Below are 18,694 nucleotides of genomic sequence, written 5' to 3'. Positions count from 1 at the left end.
CCGACTTGACAACACGTTGTGGTCAGACGCACGTCAGTTTACAAACCAATCAATGTCGAGATGCAGCCCACACAGATGATGACGACAGGACGCACGTCATGTAAAGTCCTTTAGTGCGCTCGCATAATTGCAATGTGAAACCAAACCAAAACTTACCGAATGTATGAAATGTATCAAAACATGAACTTTCAGGTGTGAAACTTCCCAACACTCATATCCTTCCCATTACACTCAGCACCTGTTGAATAAGCTCACCTCCATCTTGGTCTGAATCCAGGGTCCGATGATGTTGGCCTGAGCGGCGAACGAGCGCCTCAGTCTCTCGTTGGCCTGTTGTCTTGCAACCTCCTCCTGTAGCATCTGGTCTCTGAGGGGAACCAGCTGCCTCACCTACAGATCAGACCGGACAATCTCACACAGTCTGTCCAGTCTCTCACCGAATCAAGTACATTACCAGGGCTGCCAACTTTTGAGTTTAGCTTGGAGTGAGAATTATGGAGGATTTGCATCACACAATAAGTGTATTGTGATTGGCAAAACATTTGGTAACTAAACAGAATTTTATTAAGTTTAGTGACAACATGTTACAATGTTTACATGGTAGGCTAATGTTTTTATTTTTGCTTGACACAAATTTCACGATTTCAATTCAGTTCTTGTGATTTGATTCCGATCTTGATTCAATATCGATGCATTTGAATACAAATGAGGTATAGTAGATGCATGTTTTTTTTCTCAGGAAAATCACCTAATGCTGTAAACATACAGAGAGCCCTGTCAGCTGGTATTATTATTAAAAGGTTAAAAACAACAACTCAGATTAAATATAATGGGGGTTTTATTATAAAAACAACAACGTTATAATATTTTAATGATAGAAGTAAAAATACAATAAATATGTAATATAGTGCACATATTTAGCAAAATACTCCTCTCTATAGCAAATTTTCCTAGTGTTCTGGTCATTATATGGCTTTCCTGAGGTAAATGTTTGCCTACGTGTGAAAAGTGTCAATTGCGTGAGTCTCACACTGAATGCGTGAGAGTTGGCAGCCCTGAAATTGTGTGTGTGTGTGTGTGTACTCTGTACTCACAGCATCCCATTTGTTGCTGATGTCCTGTGGGCTGAGGACCGTGTATGGATTGACTCCGACCAGCTTGATGCCGTAGGTCTGAGCGATCTTCGTGATCTCGTTCTGGATGCCCATGATGGCAATGCGCTCCTTGTCGGCTTCTGGGATGGTGGCCTTGAACTGGTCATGAGCTGTGATCAGACTCTGAAAGACAAATGGAGATTAAAACCATTAAAGCTGTAGTTGAAATAGTTTCTCCGTTCAATAACCAGCAAATGTCTAATAGTAGTGTTTAAACACTCATATTACTCTGAATGGGAGAAAGTGCAATGTGCAATATGGCGGAACAAGTCCCGCCTTCTAAACAAAATAGCCAATCAGCAATTGGTAAAGTTATCAGTGTTTTAAGACACGCACTTATGACTTGGCCTGAAAAATGCTTATTTTTTTCCCCATGATTTCAGCATTTAGAAACAATGTATGGGAAAGTTGTCAAATTTCATTGGTGATTTCAAATATGAAGTTTAATCATAAGCTTAGTGAACCACTTTGAGAACAGGACGGATGTTTACCCATTCAGAGAGATAGGGCCTGTACTTCTGTGACTGAAATAGCTGCTCGAGAGGCGTTTCAAAGATGGCCAGCAAATGAAATGACTTGGGACTTTGGCATAAACATTGGCGCTTTAAGAGCATTGCACAGAAACACTGACTTGTGCTTTCACACTGACTGAGGCTGTTTCTCAAGTCTAAGAACACAAGAGACTGCAGGCTTTCTCCCAATATTATGGTATTATTTCAAGCTGAATATTCTTTTCACTTGGAAATGCATCACATTATGGAAGTTTAATGCATTGCAATTGCAGTTTAGTGTCATCTTTAAACCTGCACCTCAAAGCACAGTATATGAAGTCAATTGTGCATAAAATGTCCTGCTTCTAACCTGGATTTCCTCAATGCTGTGCACAATGAACATGTCCTGTAGATCCTCCATGGCTCCATCCATCCAGTTGTTGAAGGGCGCCGCCCTCTTGGCGAACTCCAGGTACAGCTGATCAATTGTTTCCCACAGTTTTTCTACACGCTGGTGGAAGAAAGAAGAAAACATTCGGCTACAGTAATTTGCAAAACACTTTCACAAATCATTTCCTGATAATCTTTTTACTAACAGTCAAACCAAAAATTATTCAGACACCAGATGTATTTTTTTTACTAGTGGGTGCAGGACACTATAGTTCATTTATGTAAGTGAGGATAGAAATATAAAGTAAACTGTGACATATTATACCCAAAAAGTCTTCATACAGTGACTACTAGTAAAATTAATATAAATTTGGGACCAAAAATGATTCAGACACTTTGACCTGACCTTGTTTTGCTGAAGTGTTTTTTCTTTAATTGCTAATGCGACCTTTTTACACCACAGACTGAACAAAATTAAGCATTGCTTGGTAATTGTTTGAGCTAAATTGGTATTATCTAATTGTGTAGATAAACTTAACATCTGACAGATATTCAACATAATTCATTAGTGAGACAGTCTAACAGAAGGATGGACAAAACCAGTGAACTATCAATTTGAAAACTCTGAGTTCTTGTCATATTTTATTACCATTTTCTAAACTATAGCGAATAAACTGTGATAAAATGAGAAATGTTGAAGGTGTCAGATTAAATGTTGGCATGACTGGTATTCCATTTGCACCTTTACAGTGGGCAGTCAATACATGTCTTCAAACTGTTCTAGATGCGAGTTTGATTCAGGTGTGTAGCGTGTGTGTGTTCACCTCCAGAGAGTCTCTTCTCTTCTGGGTGAGGGTTCCCAAGTTGTCCCACTGGTCACAGATGCCCTGGCAGCGGGCGTTGACTGTAGTGGCATCATGATAGTCCAACTCACTAGTCAGAGAGAAAGACAAATCTGAGCACATTTGAAAGCTGTATGGAGATCTCTGGATGAAATCTGTCATTGTGTTAAATGTATAGATTCATTATTGAACCTCATGAAATTTGATGGGCCCCTTCAGACATTCTGTTGACTATAAGAAACTTTGCAACTAACTCTCATTAGAGTATTAATAGACTTTCTGCATAATGTCTGCTAACACTTTATTGTGATGCTTCCCCAACAGACATTCTTCTGACTATAAGTAACTTTGCAACTACTTATTCTTCGAACCCTAAACCCACCCTTAACAGTCTACTAATAATACTCAACTAATACTCTAATGAAAGTTAGTTGACATGTAGTTGCAACGTTAGGCTACTTACAGTATATAATTATTATAATAAATATATTATAGTCAACAGAATGTCTAAAGGGGACCATCAAAATAAATTGTAGCCAAATATATTAACATATAACAACAATATATTATTACTTATTTCATTCTTTTGATTTTGGGGTGAAATATGACCCAGGTTTGGTGAGATTCACCCATTAAAACTCTCTTACTTCAGCTCTTGAGCGATGGCTGCGATCTGCTCCACTCTGTCCTGGTGGGCGGCCAGGTCGCTCTCGAACGCCTCGTGTTTCCTCATGAGGGCCCTGATCTCCATCAGAGAGGCCGTCTCGTAGTCCTTCTGAGACAGCAGGTGCTCCTTTCCTGCAAACAGAGAACCTCAGATCAGCAACGCGTTCTGGATGCCTGCACATGTTCGTTTTGCTGTAAAGATGGAGTCACAGTAGTGACATTTTGCAGGCAATTGACCCTTCGCAGGGAGTTTGATTGACAGGCGATCTGACCAATCAGAATCTGCCATTTTTGTCCTACAAAGTGGTCAGGAGAGTTAGTAGATTAACGTTGGAGGATTTGAACTTGAAAAAAGGTGTGTACTGACGTCTACGGTTGAAACAACATTCCTTCTGATGTTCATTCATGTTTATTTGATGCTATACATTAACTAGAAGAAAGAGATGATCAGTTCACGAGCAGCTTTAACTGAGGATCTGTCAGACACATTAAAGAGCCACAAAACGGTATTTCGTAAAAAAATTACCACATATGAAAGTGGAGACTTTGTTTCATATCAAAAGTAAGCTGGTCTGTCCTGTCTGTCAGTGTCCTCTCTGCTCCGCGATGTATGTTTCACTGCGTGAGAACATGTGTGGCGTGAGAGCGGCGTGGCTTGTCAGACATAGCAATAGTAACTAAAGGGGGCGGGTCTTTGCGAACGGTCCATTGTCTAGTGTCAATAGTGTAATGAAGTATGAAGTAGAGGTCGACCGATAGTGGATTTTACCGATAACGATAACTAGGTTGGACCACCCCGACGGATAACCGGTTAATCAACCGATGGATACTGAATGAAAACAAGCATAACACATAAAATAGTGCTAAACTTCATTACAAAAATGTAAAAACAGTACTGAACCATGAAAGTGTTCTATACTTTTTAATATAAAAATATTAATATATTAATTATACCTTGAACATTCATGTTAGTTCATAGTGTTTTAACTCATTTTAAGAGATACAACTTTAAAATGCATTAGAAAATGTTGACATTAACAAATGAAGAATATTTTTATTAACCTTAGTTAAAGTTAAAAATGGACTCCATCATACATGCTTAAAGATGGCCATCTTTATATATCCACACAAAGGCCATAGCATTGAAACTAGACACGTATACTGTATGCATACTCTCACACGTTATTTGCTTCTATTTTAGGACACTTGATGATGATCAAAATAACACAATATATATTACGGTGATGATAAAAAAGAACTGAAATCAAATGCGTTTCTGATTTGTTTATCGTCTGCATGACGATACAGTTTGCTTTCTCACATCACTAGCTTTAAATATGAAACTTCGCCGGCTAATGAATGCATAAAAGCGACCAGCTGGATATAAACTAATGAAAATAGATGGCAACAATCGTGAGTCGTGACATTAAACATTTGGGTCGGGCTTGCGTGTTTTTGTCACATTGTTTTAACCGCTTGAGGTGCTAACGTTAGCGTCCTCTCAGTCTCGACGGCAAACACACTGCTGTTCTCCACTAATGCAGCATCTACTCAACAAATTAATTATCGGTATGGATTTTTGCTGGAACAATTGGTTATCAGTGCTGATTAATCTGCAAAACCGATCAATCGGTCGACCTCCATTATGAAGCACAGCTAACACTGAAGTCACTTTCAAACCAAGCATCTTTCTGTTGGTCAACGTTGCGAACCTGTTGTGAAATCTGCCCAGATTTCTCATCTACTCACACTCACACTCTTGCAAACTATTCTAACTCAAACTTAACATCTTGAAGACTTTAAGTAAAAATTGAAAGACTCAGTGGTGACGTTGAAGTCATACTACCGTTCGTTTATCGCCTACGTTTAGCTTTTTGCTTCTGCCGATTGTATTTAGGTTTAAAAATTAACTAAAAGTCGTATTCATATGAGACGATTATCCTGACGCACAAAAGTAAGAATCGTAAACTTTTGTTGTGAAATCTGCATGGGGAAAAAATTCATGATTGCGTGGATTCCTATTAAAATGACAAAAAAGAAGTTTAAGTTAAAGTATATTTTCCAAGTATTCTTTATGTAGTAAGTGTACTAATGTAAATGCAAGTGTATGATTTCAATATGTCTTGGGACTAAATTGGCCCACGTTTTACTTTATACGTACCAGTATTAGTGTCCCAGTACTGAACTTTAACCAGTAGTAAAAGTTTTGGCCTAACGAAAGATTCCAGATAACGTGGATTCCTATTGAAATGACTAGATTTCGCCTGTGTAAATTCAACAAACAATGCTAAATGTGACCGCACATTAAGGCAGATTGGTTTCAAGAGCTCAGAGTTTGATGGCCATATGAAAACAGCAGTGTAAACGACATATAACTCACACATATTGCGCACAGCGTTTTACCAGCGATCTACAGTATTCCTTTTTTGAAAGTGTGAAAGGATCATGTATTTTAGAGATGAATGGGAACGCTAATGGGTAGTTTTCTCCAGGTATTGTAGACCTCCTAGATTTGAACCGTTGTGTAAACTGAGCTTGAGTACCTGAGGTCCAGGACTCGTGCAGGGAGCATTTCTGCTTGAACTTCTCGGCCAGATGATCGAGTCTCTCCAGACGACGGATCTCAGTGAGGAGCCATTCCTCATAGCCCTTCTCCACCTGCTCCAGACCTTTCCAGGCATTAGCAATGTCCTGCAACAAAACACAAAACACACGCTTAGTCTTGATCAAATGAGTCAAATCTCAATCAATTTAAATGATTCACTGAAAAAAGTGTTCAGTTCACTAACTTAAATTAAGGAAACCCATTGCCTTAAAATGATTAAAGGTATAGTGGAGGATCTTTCTGAATTTTAGATAAGACCCGCCCTCTCCACTTTTTGAATAAGTTTGATTGATTCACCAGAATGATTGACAATTAGGAGGACCAATAGTATAGGTGATCCACCCGGAAGTAAAAAATCCTCCATTATACCTTTAAGTAAATAAACTCAATGCTTAATTGAAAAAATTCCACATTACTTAATTTTTTTAATTAAGCTTGAAGTTTTTTTACGTAATAATTTTAAGGCTTCCTCAATGTTTTTAAAGTTAAGTCAACTGATCACTTTTTACAGTGTTTGATTGGCTGATTTCTAAGGAGTGGGAGTGGCTATTCATAAAGTCAAGCTGCCGGCAGTTTTCAATCAATGCTTAGGAGCAGCATACAGAAGATGCTTTTCAAAAGGGTCAGAATTGGGGCCTGAAGAAGAAACCTAAGTTTTGCAATGGGTTTCATGACTTACCGACACCATCTTCCCCTCGGAGGGCATGAAGGCCGGACGATTGCTCAAGCGGAGCTTCGTCTGCAGGGTGTTGAAGTTGATCTCCAGCTGGCATTTCTCCTGAACGCGTGGAGGCTTGTGGACGCGCCTGTAGTCCCGGAAATCCTCCAGCTTCTGCTGCATGGCTCGCATGGTCTGCTCCGCCACACGGTTCTCCAGCCACGGGATGGTGCGACGGATCCACTCCAACAACTACAGAGGTTTAGACGGAGAATGATATTGGGAGGTTTAGAAGGAACGAGATTAGGTTTTTTCCAAACCCTAGTGAGATGCCACTTAAACGGCTCCTGACGGGAAACTGATCAGCATAAATATGCTTTCTTAAGAGAACAAATTACTTTTATTTATTTTTTTTGGAAATTATATTTATTCTCAATGCTGATTTTCATTTACTATTTTTTTTTTTCTTATTTAAAACAGAATCAATTAGAGGCTGTAAAATAAATCTATGGAGCCCCTAAGTGGACATATAGTCATAAACAAAAAAAAGAGATTTCACGCAGACAGACTTTGCATTCGTACACAAAACATTTGAACGCAAAAGATTTGCAAGCGAATGCAGAGTTTTTCAGGGGAACCAAACTTTTACGAGCGGATGCAAAAGCATTGAAATGTATTTTTTTCTTCACATCTCTTTTTTTTTTAATCAGCAAAATACCATAATTATGCTGCCTTATGAGATTACGTGTTTTTTGCTAAATTTTAGGCTGTACTGTATGTATCATTTGCACTAAAACACCAAAAGTTTTCATCCAAAATGGAAGGCAAATTTAAGGGAAGTGTCATTTGATAGATTTTTCGTGTACATTTATGCATTTGGCAATGCAAACTGCTATGTTTCAAGGCTACAGCAGTTTAGAATTGCTTGCACCAGTTAAACAATCATAAAAACCCGTGTTTTACTCACTACCCTGGCTGAAAACGTAAGTTTAAAGTAGCCGGCTAGTCTCCAAAACCATCAATCCACACCAGCGTGACTTGTGGAAACCAGCTTGCTGACTGGTTAGGCTGGTTTAAGATGCGTTTCTTATTGAAAAGTACTGATATAAAAGAGTTACACTTATAAAAAAGGTACTATTTCAATGTCTGTAATATGTATTTTGTCTGAGTACGAGTCCTAAAACCCAGAAACGAGTTAGCATTTTTGCACTTCCAGTTGTCTTGTCTTACTGGGTTTTTGGTTTAATGCCTGAAATAAGGTCTGCGGTGAACACAAAATCAAGACATTTTCATTATACGACATAGAATGCATCAGTTATGCGCTATTTTTTTTTTATGCCTTTACAATGTCTTGAAAAAGGTGGTTGTCATCAAGTGGCTAAATGGGACTACAGAACTTTTCGGGAACATTAAACATCATCAAGCTGACCAGTAAAACTCATCTACTCACTTTTACAGTTTATTATCACACACTTACAAACTATTCTAACTCGTCTTTGGAATTTTGGAACGTTTGGAACATTTGGAACACTCTATTAGAATCACAGGTTTGTGAAACACAGGCAGATGTCCTCACCTCACTGGCCAGTTTCTCATACTCCTCCATCAGCCTCTCGTTCTCCTGGTTCACAGCCAGAACCTTGCAGATTCTGTTAGCAGCCGTCTCGGCCTGACGAGAGACGGAGAAAACCAGCAGCTCATTTAGTGGCATAACCAATTCTGTGTGGAGTTAATGCGCCTGTATCCACGTCTCCTCACTTCATTTACTTTAATTCACATGTTCATTTACTCTGCGTTACGCTGGAGTGCGTCTTGAAGCTCAATGCATTACTCAAATCATTTCCCTTCAATCATTTACACGAACTGATCCCAGTTTGTACATCTTACACTGTAATGATGATAGCCTTTTTAGTTTGAGAGATTGAATTCAAATGAAATCTGATTTGCGGCGACTTTTTACCTGTTCGGCACCGGCGAAAGCATGGTAAAAGCAGGACACGTAGGTCATGATGGCTTTCTCATCAGGTTTAGGGGTGTTAACAATGTCTGAGGACAAAAGTAAGAGAGAATCAAGTTGAGTTGAAGTCTGCGGTCACCTTGGGCAACTTGGTTTGTCAAGATTACATTTTAATAACATTTCAAATCAGCAATAAAACCCCACAACCTTGGTATCATAAATTTCTACTTTTTTTTAACCTGCTAACATGTGGTACAACACCGGTGGTATCTATATATATATATGTTCTCCATAAATAAACTTTAATCTTGACAAACTATTGATCATTAGAAAGCTCATGCCTTTAATATGAAATATGATCCCTCTTACGCATCCACTGAGAAAAAGCTAACAGGTTAAGCTCAAATTATACTAAAAAGTTGTGTTTTTCTGGCTGGTCCAACTACTGCAAATGTACCTGGAGTAAATAGTCTTACCAAAAAGATGACTGGCTCTTTTAAATGAAAGGCGGGAGTTAATTTAGTGAGTCACATGCATCTCCTCCTCCTAATAATGTATGAAGGTTAATTGCTTTTTAAAACCAAATTTCAGATGTTTTAAGACCTGCTCAAATAAAAATGAATACTGTATGCCCCGAACCATTTAATCTCAAAATAAATTTAGTATATCTCCAATTTTTTTACTTAATTAAACAGGCCGGGCACACATTTAATCGCAAAACAGGGTATCTGCAAGTTTAAATTACTCAAGACATGTTTTATTCAATATATGTATTGAAAATGGTTTATTTACCAATACATAGGAATTAGAGGTATACGATCAATATTGGATTTTTCTGATATGCTAATAATGAATTTAAACAAGTGCAATAAACTGATTATTGTGGCAATACTAGTCAAATCTATATAATGAATGTGTTAAATAATGTTCTGTCTTTTGTTTTTCGGGGGCGGCCAAGAGAAAAGCCTCAAGAGTTTGCTTTGAATTAAATGCCAATAATACCAATTATTTCATTAAATACCAATAATAAACAAACAAACAAAAAAATGCTTAATGCAGGATACTCGATAAACAAGCCCGGGACTTTTATTTTGAAATGTCTATGCTTTTACTACATCCTGCTGCTCATGAAAAAGATGAGGGGGATCAAAAATGCACTCTTACAATCAGCTAAGAATGTTACAATATAAAAACCATGAAGTTAACACTGTCATGATCTATAGATAATAAGCATAAATGTGTGATATTCATCACTGCTCTGAAACAGCATCACCTTTTGAAGTTTAATAATCACATTAGACCATAATCATGAATCTTGTGTTTCGGTCCCCAAATTTAAGACCCCTTATAACAATCATTTTTGTTATACCATTTAAGATAAGACACAATTTTAGTTGAAGGGCATAAAAACGGGTATCATTTGAGGCCCGCTCCCACTCACCTTCAGCGTCGAGCATCTTCGGGATGTCCAGGTATTTCTCTGCCACCTCAAACGCAGTGTTCAGGTTTCCAATAGGGTCGTCCTTCAGAGGAAACACAAAAATCAGACACACTGACCCCGTGAAAACTTATGCCATGATTCTACTCTATTGCACTGAACATCAATATGGTGCATTTATTTGCTCCATGAATTTTTAAAGGCACATTTTCAGGCCTTATTTTTAACCCTATTTGTGGGCCCTATATTTGGCTTGCATAATTTTTCTCCAACAGTTTTTTTATTTTAATCCATTCAAGCAAAATGGACTGTAGAAGAACCGTAGACTTTTAGCAACAGAAAGACTCCAGTGTGGCTCATTCAACCAGATTTTAGTGTCAGAACTATCCGTTTTATAATTAATCATTTGACATTTTTTAAATCAAACATTTGAGCAGATCTGGCACTTTGGACTCGAGTAGGGATGCACCGATCATGATTTTTCATCGCCGATTCAGATTGTTATTATTTTTACAAGCAATCTGGCCGATTCCGATAGCAGTTGCTGATTTATTTATTTTTTCAAGCAATTTGCCGATACCGGCTGTCGATTATAATTTATTTATTTTTTCACAATTTTCTTTGTTGTTTATTTGCTCTATATTTGCTTATTTGCTCTATATATTTTGCTCCAAACTGACCTAATAAATAAATATCCATTTGAAATTAGACACACCTGCACAAAACAAGAGCAGCAAACGGACTGAATGATGTAAATTCACTCTCTGACAGGTGACGCTCAACCTCATGATTACAGACTTCGTAATATTTCCATATATTTTAAGAAGTTCGGAATAAAGATCGGCCAAAATAAAACTAAAAACCAGGTGCGGATTGTATATCGGGAGCAAAAATCGTCCGTCTCAGGTGCATCTGTAGGATAAACCTTTTGATTAGACAGTGGAAATATAAATACTGTGTGCTGAAATGGCTTAAAACTCCCCACAGAGAATAAACGTGAAATATTTAAAGGCAAACTGATCAATAAAGTGCGAGTGACTGTCACCTTTCTGAGTTTAGAGTAGTCGATGAGGTCTGGTCTGTGTCTGTGGATGAGAGCGCACAGAGCGAGGCCGTCCTTCCAGCTGAGAAACAGCAGAGACAAAACACATGAGCAAACCTACTATAGCCTTCTACTGAGAGATCCTCAACAATACAGAAATACTGATGTTCTACTGAGAGAACCTCAACAATACAGAAAACATTAAACTTTACATTAAGTTTCCTTTTCTTAACATTAGTTAAGTACAGTAGTTAACATGAACTAATAATGAAAATACTAGGGCTGTCAAACGATTAATCGCGATTAATCGCATCCAAAATAAAAGTTTGTGTTTACATAATATATGTCTGTGTACTGTGTATAATTATTTTCTATATATAAATACACAGACATGCATATATATTTAAGAAAAATTTGTTATTTATATATAAAATATTTATATATAATATAAATATATATACACAGTATATACATGCAAATATTTCTTAAATATATACATGCATGTGTGTGTATTTATATATAGAAAATAATTATACACCGTACACACACATATATTATGTAAACACAAACTTTTATTTTGGATGCGATTAATCGCGATTAATCATTTGACAGCCCTAGAAAATACCTTTAAAGCATTTATTAATCTCAATGTTTATTTCAATATTTACTAAAATATTGTTAAAATCAAAAGTTGTATCTGTTAAGTAACGTTAACAAAGAATAATAAATACTGTGACAAAATTAATTGCTCAATGCATTAATTAACGTTAACTAATGGGACCTTATTGTAAAATGTTGCCATAAAATAGCATTTTTATTTAGTCATTTAAGTGTTTATTTAGCATGAACACGAATGCTTATTATAAGCTTTGAAGTGAAAAAATAAAATAAAAAAATAAATGTGATTCCATTAACAAAATAATGCAGGGTTATTATAGTTAACTAAAACCAAAACCATTAAAAAACATTTATTACTTCAAATAAAATGAGCATTAACTGAAATAAAATGTACAAAAAGTTAAAATTACTTAGTTTAACTTGATGTACTAAAATAACTCCAATAAAATAAAATCCATATAAACAAAAACTACTAAACTTGTAAAAAAAAAAAAAAAAAAAAAAAAAAAGACAACAAAGAAATTACTAAAAATAACTACAATTAAAATTAAACCAGAAAAAAATAAAATACAACTGATTCAAGATATTGATAAAAGCTATAATAGTATAGCTCTCTCAATTATAGTAAAATAACACTCAAACAATGAAGCTAAATGTGATATTAATTATGATGGGTTTTTGTGACATTGCTAATTTAATTGAAAGACTTTTTTAAATTATTAAAATGTTTTGCAATTGTTGTTAATAAATAATAAAAACAGAAATCTGATCATTTGGAGTTCAAGCCCATTAAACTCTGTAGGTGTAGACTTCTGATGATTCCAATTAATAGATATTAATAGATCGTATCTGATCGAGCAAAGACAGCAGAAAGTGACGTTCAGAGATTTGACTCCTGTGTGTGTGTGTGTGTGTGTGTGTGTGTGTGTGTGTTTTCAGTCACTGTCACCTGATGTGGAAGTTCTGTACATTGACGTTCCTGTAGGGGGCGGTCTTCCTCTGACACCACAGCAGAAGACCCTCTTTAGCAGATGTCTCTGTGGAGTCACACACACACACACACACATACACACGCACACACACACACACACAACAGAAAACCATTTGCTTATTATGCAGAACTCATCTGAAGTGATAATGAGTGTTGAATCAGTAACATGAGCAGTCAAGTCGATTCGTGATTGTCTTTGTCCTGATGTAAGTGTGTGTGTGTGTGTGTGTGTGTGTGTGTGTGTGTGTGTGTGTGTGTGTGTGTGTGTGTGTGTGTGTGTGTACCCTCCACTGAGATGTCCTGGATAGCGAAACGCAGAATGATGGTCCAGATCATTCCGAGAGTCATTTTCACGTTGCCGTCAACAATCTCTGCGGAGCAAGACAGAATTTGGGTTAAAATTACTTCTTTTTTTTGGTGAGGGTTTACATGTATACATTTACTGTAGGATTAGGGCTATCACTTGTAAACACTTGAATATAATCTAATTTATTAACTAGTATGCTGATTATTAAAATTAATAAATCACATATACATTTTATTTTTTAAGTCTGATCCTTTTACAAGGACGACAGTAATATGTGACATTTTTAATGTCTATTTCAAATAAACCCTGTTCTTTTGAACATCTTGACACTGAAGACTGGAGTAATGATGCTGGAAATTCAGGAAAAAAAATACACAAACTACTTTAAAAATTAATCATGGAATTTCTGAGAAAAGACCCCATATGAAAATAATTTAAGAGATTATATTATATTATCAGTATAATATTGGCTTTATTTCTATTTCACTACACGAGCGGCATGTACAAACTGCACTAAATGAACAGCCCTAGTTAGTATATAAAAGTCTTTATGTCGGACATGTTGTACAGATAGTATAATATTATATATATATATGTCGTATAGGATTCCCACCTTCGGCTCCGATGGACACCAGTTTGACTCCTTTGCTACAGATGTAATCCAGAGCCTTGTTGACGTTGGCGATCTTGTGGAAACGCATCTTTCCCTTGTCCGGCTTGGGAAGTCTCTCGCCTGCCGAAACAAGAGCAGTCGGATCAATATTCTGACGGCGAAGTGAAACTCCTGCACCTCTAGTGGCGGCGAACAGAACTGCAGAAATAATGACTGCTTCCAGACTGGTTTCCCAAACACTCCTGCCGGTCCTTGTCCCTGTCGCTACTTGTTCAATGCCAGAAAGCTCAATATTTTGAAACTAAAGCATCACAGATTGACAGTTTTAGAGTCTTCAGGGAATCAGACGACCATTACATATTAAACTGTAATAGTAGACAGTATTTTAAAATGCACACTTCACCTTTAAAGTCAAATGACATCCATTTTGATTATAATTGAAAACTCTTTTCTGAGTCAGAGCGAGTTCGAACACAATAACGCTGATAAAGCTCTCAAGACCAGGAACATGCAGGGAAGATTTACACACAAGCACATCTGATTTCATGCACATCTCTCTCTCTCTCACTCACTCACTCACTCACTCACTCACTCACTCACTCACTCACTCACTCACTCACTCACTCACTCACTCACTCACTCACTCACTCACTCACTCACTCACACACACACACACACACACACACACACACACACACACACACACACACACACACTCACTCACTCACTCACTCACTCACTCACTCACTTCACTCACTCACTCAAAGACAGACACACACACACACACACACACACACACACACACACACACACACACACACACACACACTCACTCACTCACTCACTCACTCACTCACTCACTCACTCACTCACTCACTCACTCACTCACTCACTCACTCACTCACTCACACAAAGACAGACACACACTCAGACTCAGACACACACACACACACACACACACACACACACACACACACACACACACACTCACAGACAGACAGGCAGACACACACACACACACACACACACACACACACACACACACACAGACAGACAGGCAGACACACACACACACACACACACAGAGACACTTAAACACACACCAACTGTTCAGATTCTGCCGAATGTGCCGAACACTAACCACGTATGTTGCCGTCTTTTCTAATGACTCCTCTAAGGAAAAATAACTATGAGTCATGAGCTCATGAGTTTATGATGTTTATTACTGTGTATTTACTGCACACTACTTCAGTCTGTAGTCACAAACTGTTTTTAAATATGACTGTACAAGATGACAACTGATGACAAACTCACTGAGGCCGAGGCAGTACGATCTCATACTTGTGGTTTGTAATATCAGCAAACACAAAGTTAAAATATCAGCATCTACTTCAGATTTGCTGTATTAGAACAGTATAATTAATGAAGGCGTATCCCAGAATCCGGCCATCGTTACCTGAAATGACCTCGAGCAGCAGCATGAGTTTGAGGCCATTCCTGAAATCCTCTTCAATGTTCTCGATCTGAGTTCCTGCTTTCCGCAGATGAGAGTTACACCACGCCGTGAACGTCTGAGAGAGAGGAACAAACACAGATCACAGGTGTTTATCTAAAAAAAAACACAATGCATTTCACATGCACAAACCAGGTTTGTGTGGAGAACTCTGAAGACAATAAAGTATTATTTAACATAAGATTAACCCAGCATGAGAAGTAGCTGGTTTAAAACCCGTCAGACTTAAACACATCTGTGATAAAAAGAGTCTTAGTTCACACAATGCATTTTTGAATTCTGCTTTTCCATTGTTCTCCTATGTGAACGTGAGCTAGACGGATGTTTTTGATAATTGCATTTGGGTCTCGCGTCTTTTGCACATGAAACAGCTTTCTAAAAATGTGGTGCTCAAGTTAAAAGAGGTTTGTCTTTTAAAAAACACGTCTCTAGACCGTACGCTTTTTGATCCAGATTTGATCCATGAAAGGAAAATGTCAATTGCTTACAAAATCTGGATTCTTACAAAAAAAATGCTTTTCTTACTTAGTATTTTTGTCTGGTTTCCAGTCCAAATATCAAAAAATTCTTAAATCAAGATGCATTTACTAGATAAGTAAAATTAGATAAGATATTATGTCTTGTTTTTCGGGGGAATTAATCCAAATTAAATCAAAGTTTTGGCTTAAAACTAGCAAAATGATCTGTCCATGGGATAAGAATAATCTTAATTCAAACAGAAACAAGATTATTTTTCTTACCCCATGGACAGATCATTTTGCTTGTTTTAAGCAAAAACTCACTTAATTTTGATTTATTTCCCCAGAAAACAAGACATAATATCTTATAGCATTTTAAATGCATCTTGATTTTAGACTTTTTTTGATATTTGGACTGGAAACAAGACAAAAATACTAGCCTAAGTAAGAAAAGCAGTGTGCATGTTCAGATAACAAAATATTCTGAAACTTTAGTGAAAATGATAAATAATGATGGCGCTGGCTGGCAACATTTTCTTTTAAAACCTTGTCGGGGAAAGAGTTCATATGTCTTAAAGGAATAACAATGAAAATGTGAACAAAATCATCTGTTAAAACCCCAGACTGTGATGTTGTTTTAGTTTGCACATTACAGTGTTCCTGTAGTTTTTGAATCATTAGCAATATTTCAGCAAACTTATAAATATCAGCGTGTGCGATGCCAAGAGGAGCCGTGTGCCAGTGATGTGGGTGTTACGGGGCAAAGCTGCTCGATGTAAATGAGTCTGAGTGTGTTTGTTTGTGCTGAGCTGCAGAATAATGTATGAAAGAGGAGGAGGAGTGATGAACAACAGGACATGTAGGAGTTCCTGATGAGAGAGACGGATGGAGAGGTTGAAAGAGGGAAGGAGGAGGAGGTGTAATTGAATGTGGAGAGATGTAAGCCAGGGGTCTCTGTAGGGCTGAGTGGGTGGATCGCCAACCGCACACACACCAAATATAGGCCGCAGAAAATATAGAGACGACTAACTAAAGAGGGAGCGAGACAGGAGAGGAGATAAGAAGAGGAAAGACATGAGGAAAAATGGACAAGAACAACGGGGGAAATGAGCGAAGAGTATGAGAGATGAGAAGAAGTGAGATTATGAAAACTGAGAAAAGATGAGATGAGGCCAAATGTGACCCTGGATCACAAAACCAGTCACGAGTCGCACGGGTTTATTTGTGGCAATATCCAACAATACATTGTATGGGTCAAAATTATCGATTTTTCTCTTATGCCAAAAATCATTAGGATATTAAGTAAAGATCATGTTCCATGAAGATATTTTGTAAATTTCCTACCGTAAATATATAAAACATTTATTTTTGTGAGTGAATGCAGCACAATCGCCAACATAAATGGAGAACTTTTCTCAATGGAGGCAATTTTCTCAATGTTTCGATTTTTTTGCACCCTCAGTTTCCAGATTTTCAAATAGTTGCATCTCAGCCAAACATTGTCCTATCCTAACAAATAATAATGGAAATAATTCATCAATGGAAAGCTTATTTATTCAGCTTTCAGATTTAAAAAAATTGACCCATGTGACTGGTTTTGTGGTTCAGGGCCACAAATGAGAAGAGAAGAGACGAGAACAGAAGCGAAAAGAAGAGAATGAGAGATGATAAGTGACGAGAAGAAATTACTAAATGAGGTGAGATAGAACAACCTTCTAATCAAGAGCCATTTCTTCCAACAACTCCTTGATGTGTCATTACAGGATCTTCAGAGGTTTTAAGAGGTTTTGTCAACCTTTAGAGGAGACGAACTGGAGCGGAGATGGACGTATAGGCCCGGTTCACTCCTGGTATTGAGATGTGTTTTGGTCGATCGGATCACAAGTGGACGACACTAAATACAGCTGTAAACGGGTCTAAACGCTTTGAGCTCGTCCAGTTTCCAACACTTCCAGAGGAGGATGAAAACACATTCGGCCGGATTGCTTTCGTAGTGTAAACACTCGTGTGATCGAATGTGTTCACACCGCCTCAGAAGCTCGTCTGCTCTCCGTCTACTGACCTCATGCGTAACATTATGAGAAGAGGTTATACAGACGAGATTTAAACTCTGTCGACTGAAGAACCAAGTTTGGTTTGAAGATGAAAAACGTATCAAACACAATGTTCTCTCATCATTCCTGATTTCTAACACACACACACTCACAGTGTTCGGCTGATTTCTAACACACACTCACAGCGTTCGGCTGATTTCTAACACACACTCACAGCGTTCGGCTGATCTTACGGCTGTCATAGCAGAAACTAAAGCTGATGCTCTCTGTGTGTTTTTCAGTTGTCGTTCATGTGTAAACAAGCTTATTTTGTGCATTAGATCGAAAGATCTGAAAAAAACCCTACATTTACCCATCCATAGACCCTCCCCTCGAAGAAATCAGGACAGAAGTGGATGAAAGTGGACAGAAGAGACAACCAGGAGTAAACGGGAATGTGTCTCCCTCGTCTCCTTGTGATCCAATCGACCAAAACGCATCTTAATACCAGGAGTAAACAGGGCTTTGAGATGTAGGGGAGATGGAAAGGTCGGAAAGAGGCAAAGCGGGAAGGGTGGAAGGGTGGAAGGGTGGAAGGAAGCGCTGATGGAGGAGGGGTGACGATGTCTAAATGTGGATGTGACAGGACACCCGAGACACGGATTCCTGAGGAGCAAAGTAAGAGACACAACAGGAGATTCAACTCCAAAGGGATCTTTTCTCCCACCAGAGAGATTTCTGATACGAAATATATTCAAACCAAAATTTACTCAGACAACTTCAAAATTTCTCACATTATCACAGTTTATTCGCTATAGTTTAGAAAATGGTTGCCTAATAAAATATGACAAGAACTCAGAGTTATCAAATCAGTGGATATTTCACTGGTTTTGTCCGTAATTCTGTTAGACTGTCTCA

At 37.7% G+C, this 18,694-nt stretch overlaps 1 protein-coding gene across 1 annotated transcript in view; it reads right to left on the bottom strand.

Annotated features, from left to right (window-relative positions):
- The window catches only part of actn3b (actinin alpha 3b), a 37,128-nt gene that overhangs the window by 7,378 nt on the left and 11,056 nt on the right, over positions 1–18,694 (bottom strand). Inside the window, exons 2-16 of the mRNA XM_079867437.1 lie at positions 15,229–15,343; positions 13,773–13,892; positions 13,137–13,223; positions 12,811–12,898; positions 11,247–11,325; positions 10,205–10,286; positions 8,767–8,852; positions 8,383–8,475; positions 6,828–7,058; positions 6,087–6,234; positions 3,525–3,675; positions 2,860–2,968; positions 2,016–2,156; positions 1,095–1,277; positions 256–390 (exon numbers count right to left, since the gene is read on the bottom strand). Of these exons, the coding sequence (XP_079723563.1) occupies positions 256–390; positions 1,095–1,277; positions 2,016–2,156; positions 2,860–2,968; positions 3,525–3,675; positions 6,087–6,234; positions 6,828–7,058; positions 8,383–8,475; positions 8,767–8,852; positions 10,205–10,286; positions 11,247–11,325; positions 12,811–12,898; positions 13,137–13,223; positions 13,773–13,892; positions 15,229–15,343 (1,848 nt within the window). The remainder of the gene's footprint in view (positions 1–255; positions 391–1,094; positions 1,278–2,015; positions 2,157–2,859; positions 2,969–3,524; positions 3,676–6,086; positions 6,235–6,827; positions 7,059–8,382; positions 8,476–8,766; positions 8,853–10,204; positions 10,287–11,246; positions 11,326–12,810; positions 12,899–13,136; positions 13,224–13,772; positions 13,893–15,228; positions 15,344–18,694) is intronic.

Source organism: Squalius cephalus (assembly GCF_949319135.1).
Source record: "Squalius cephalus genome assembly, chromosome: 3".
Classification (NCBI taxonomy): Eukaryota; Metazoa; Chordata; class Actinopteri; order Cypriniformes; family Leuciscidae; genus Squalius; species Squalius cephalus.
Note: the sequence above shows the minus strand (reverse complement) of the source record. Positions and strands in the feature narration are given on the sequence as shown.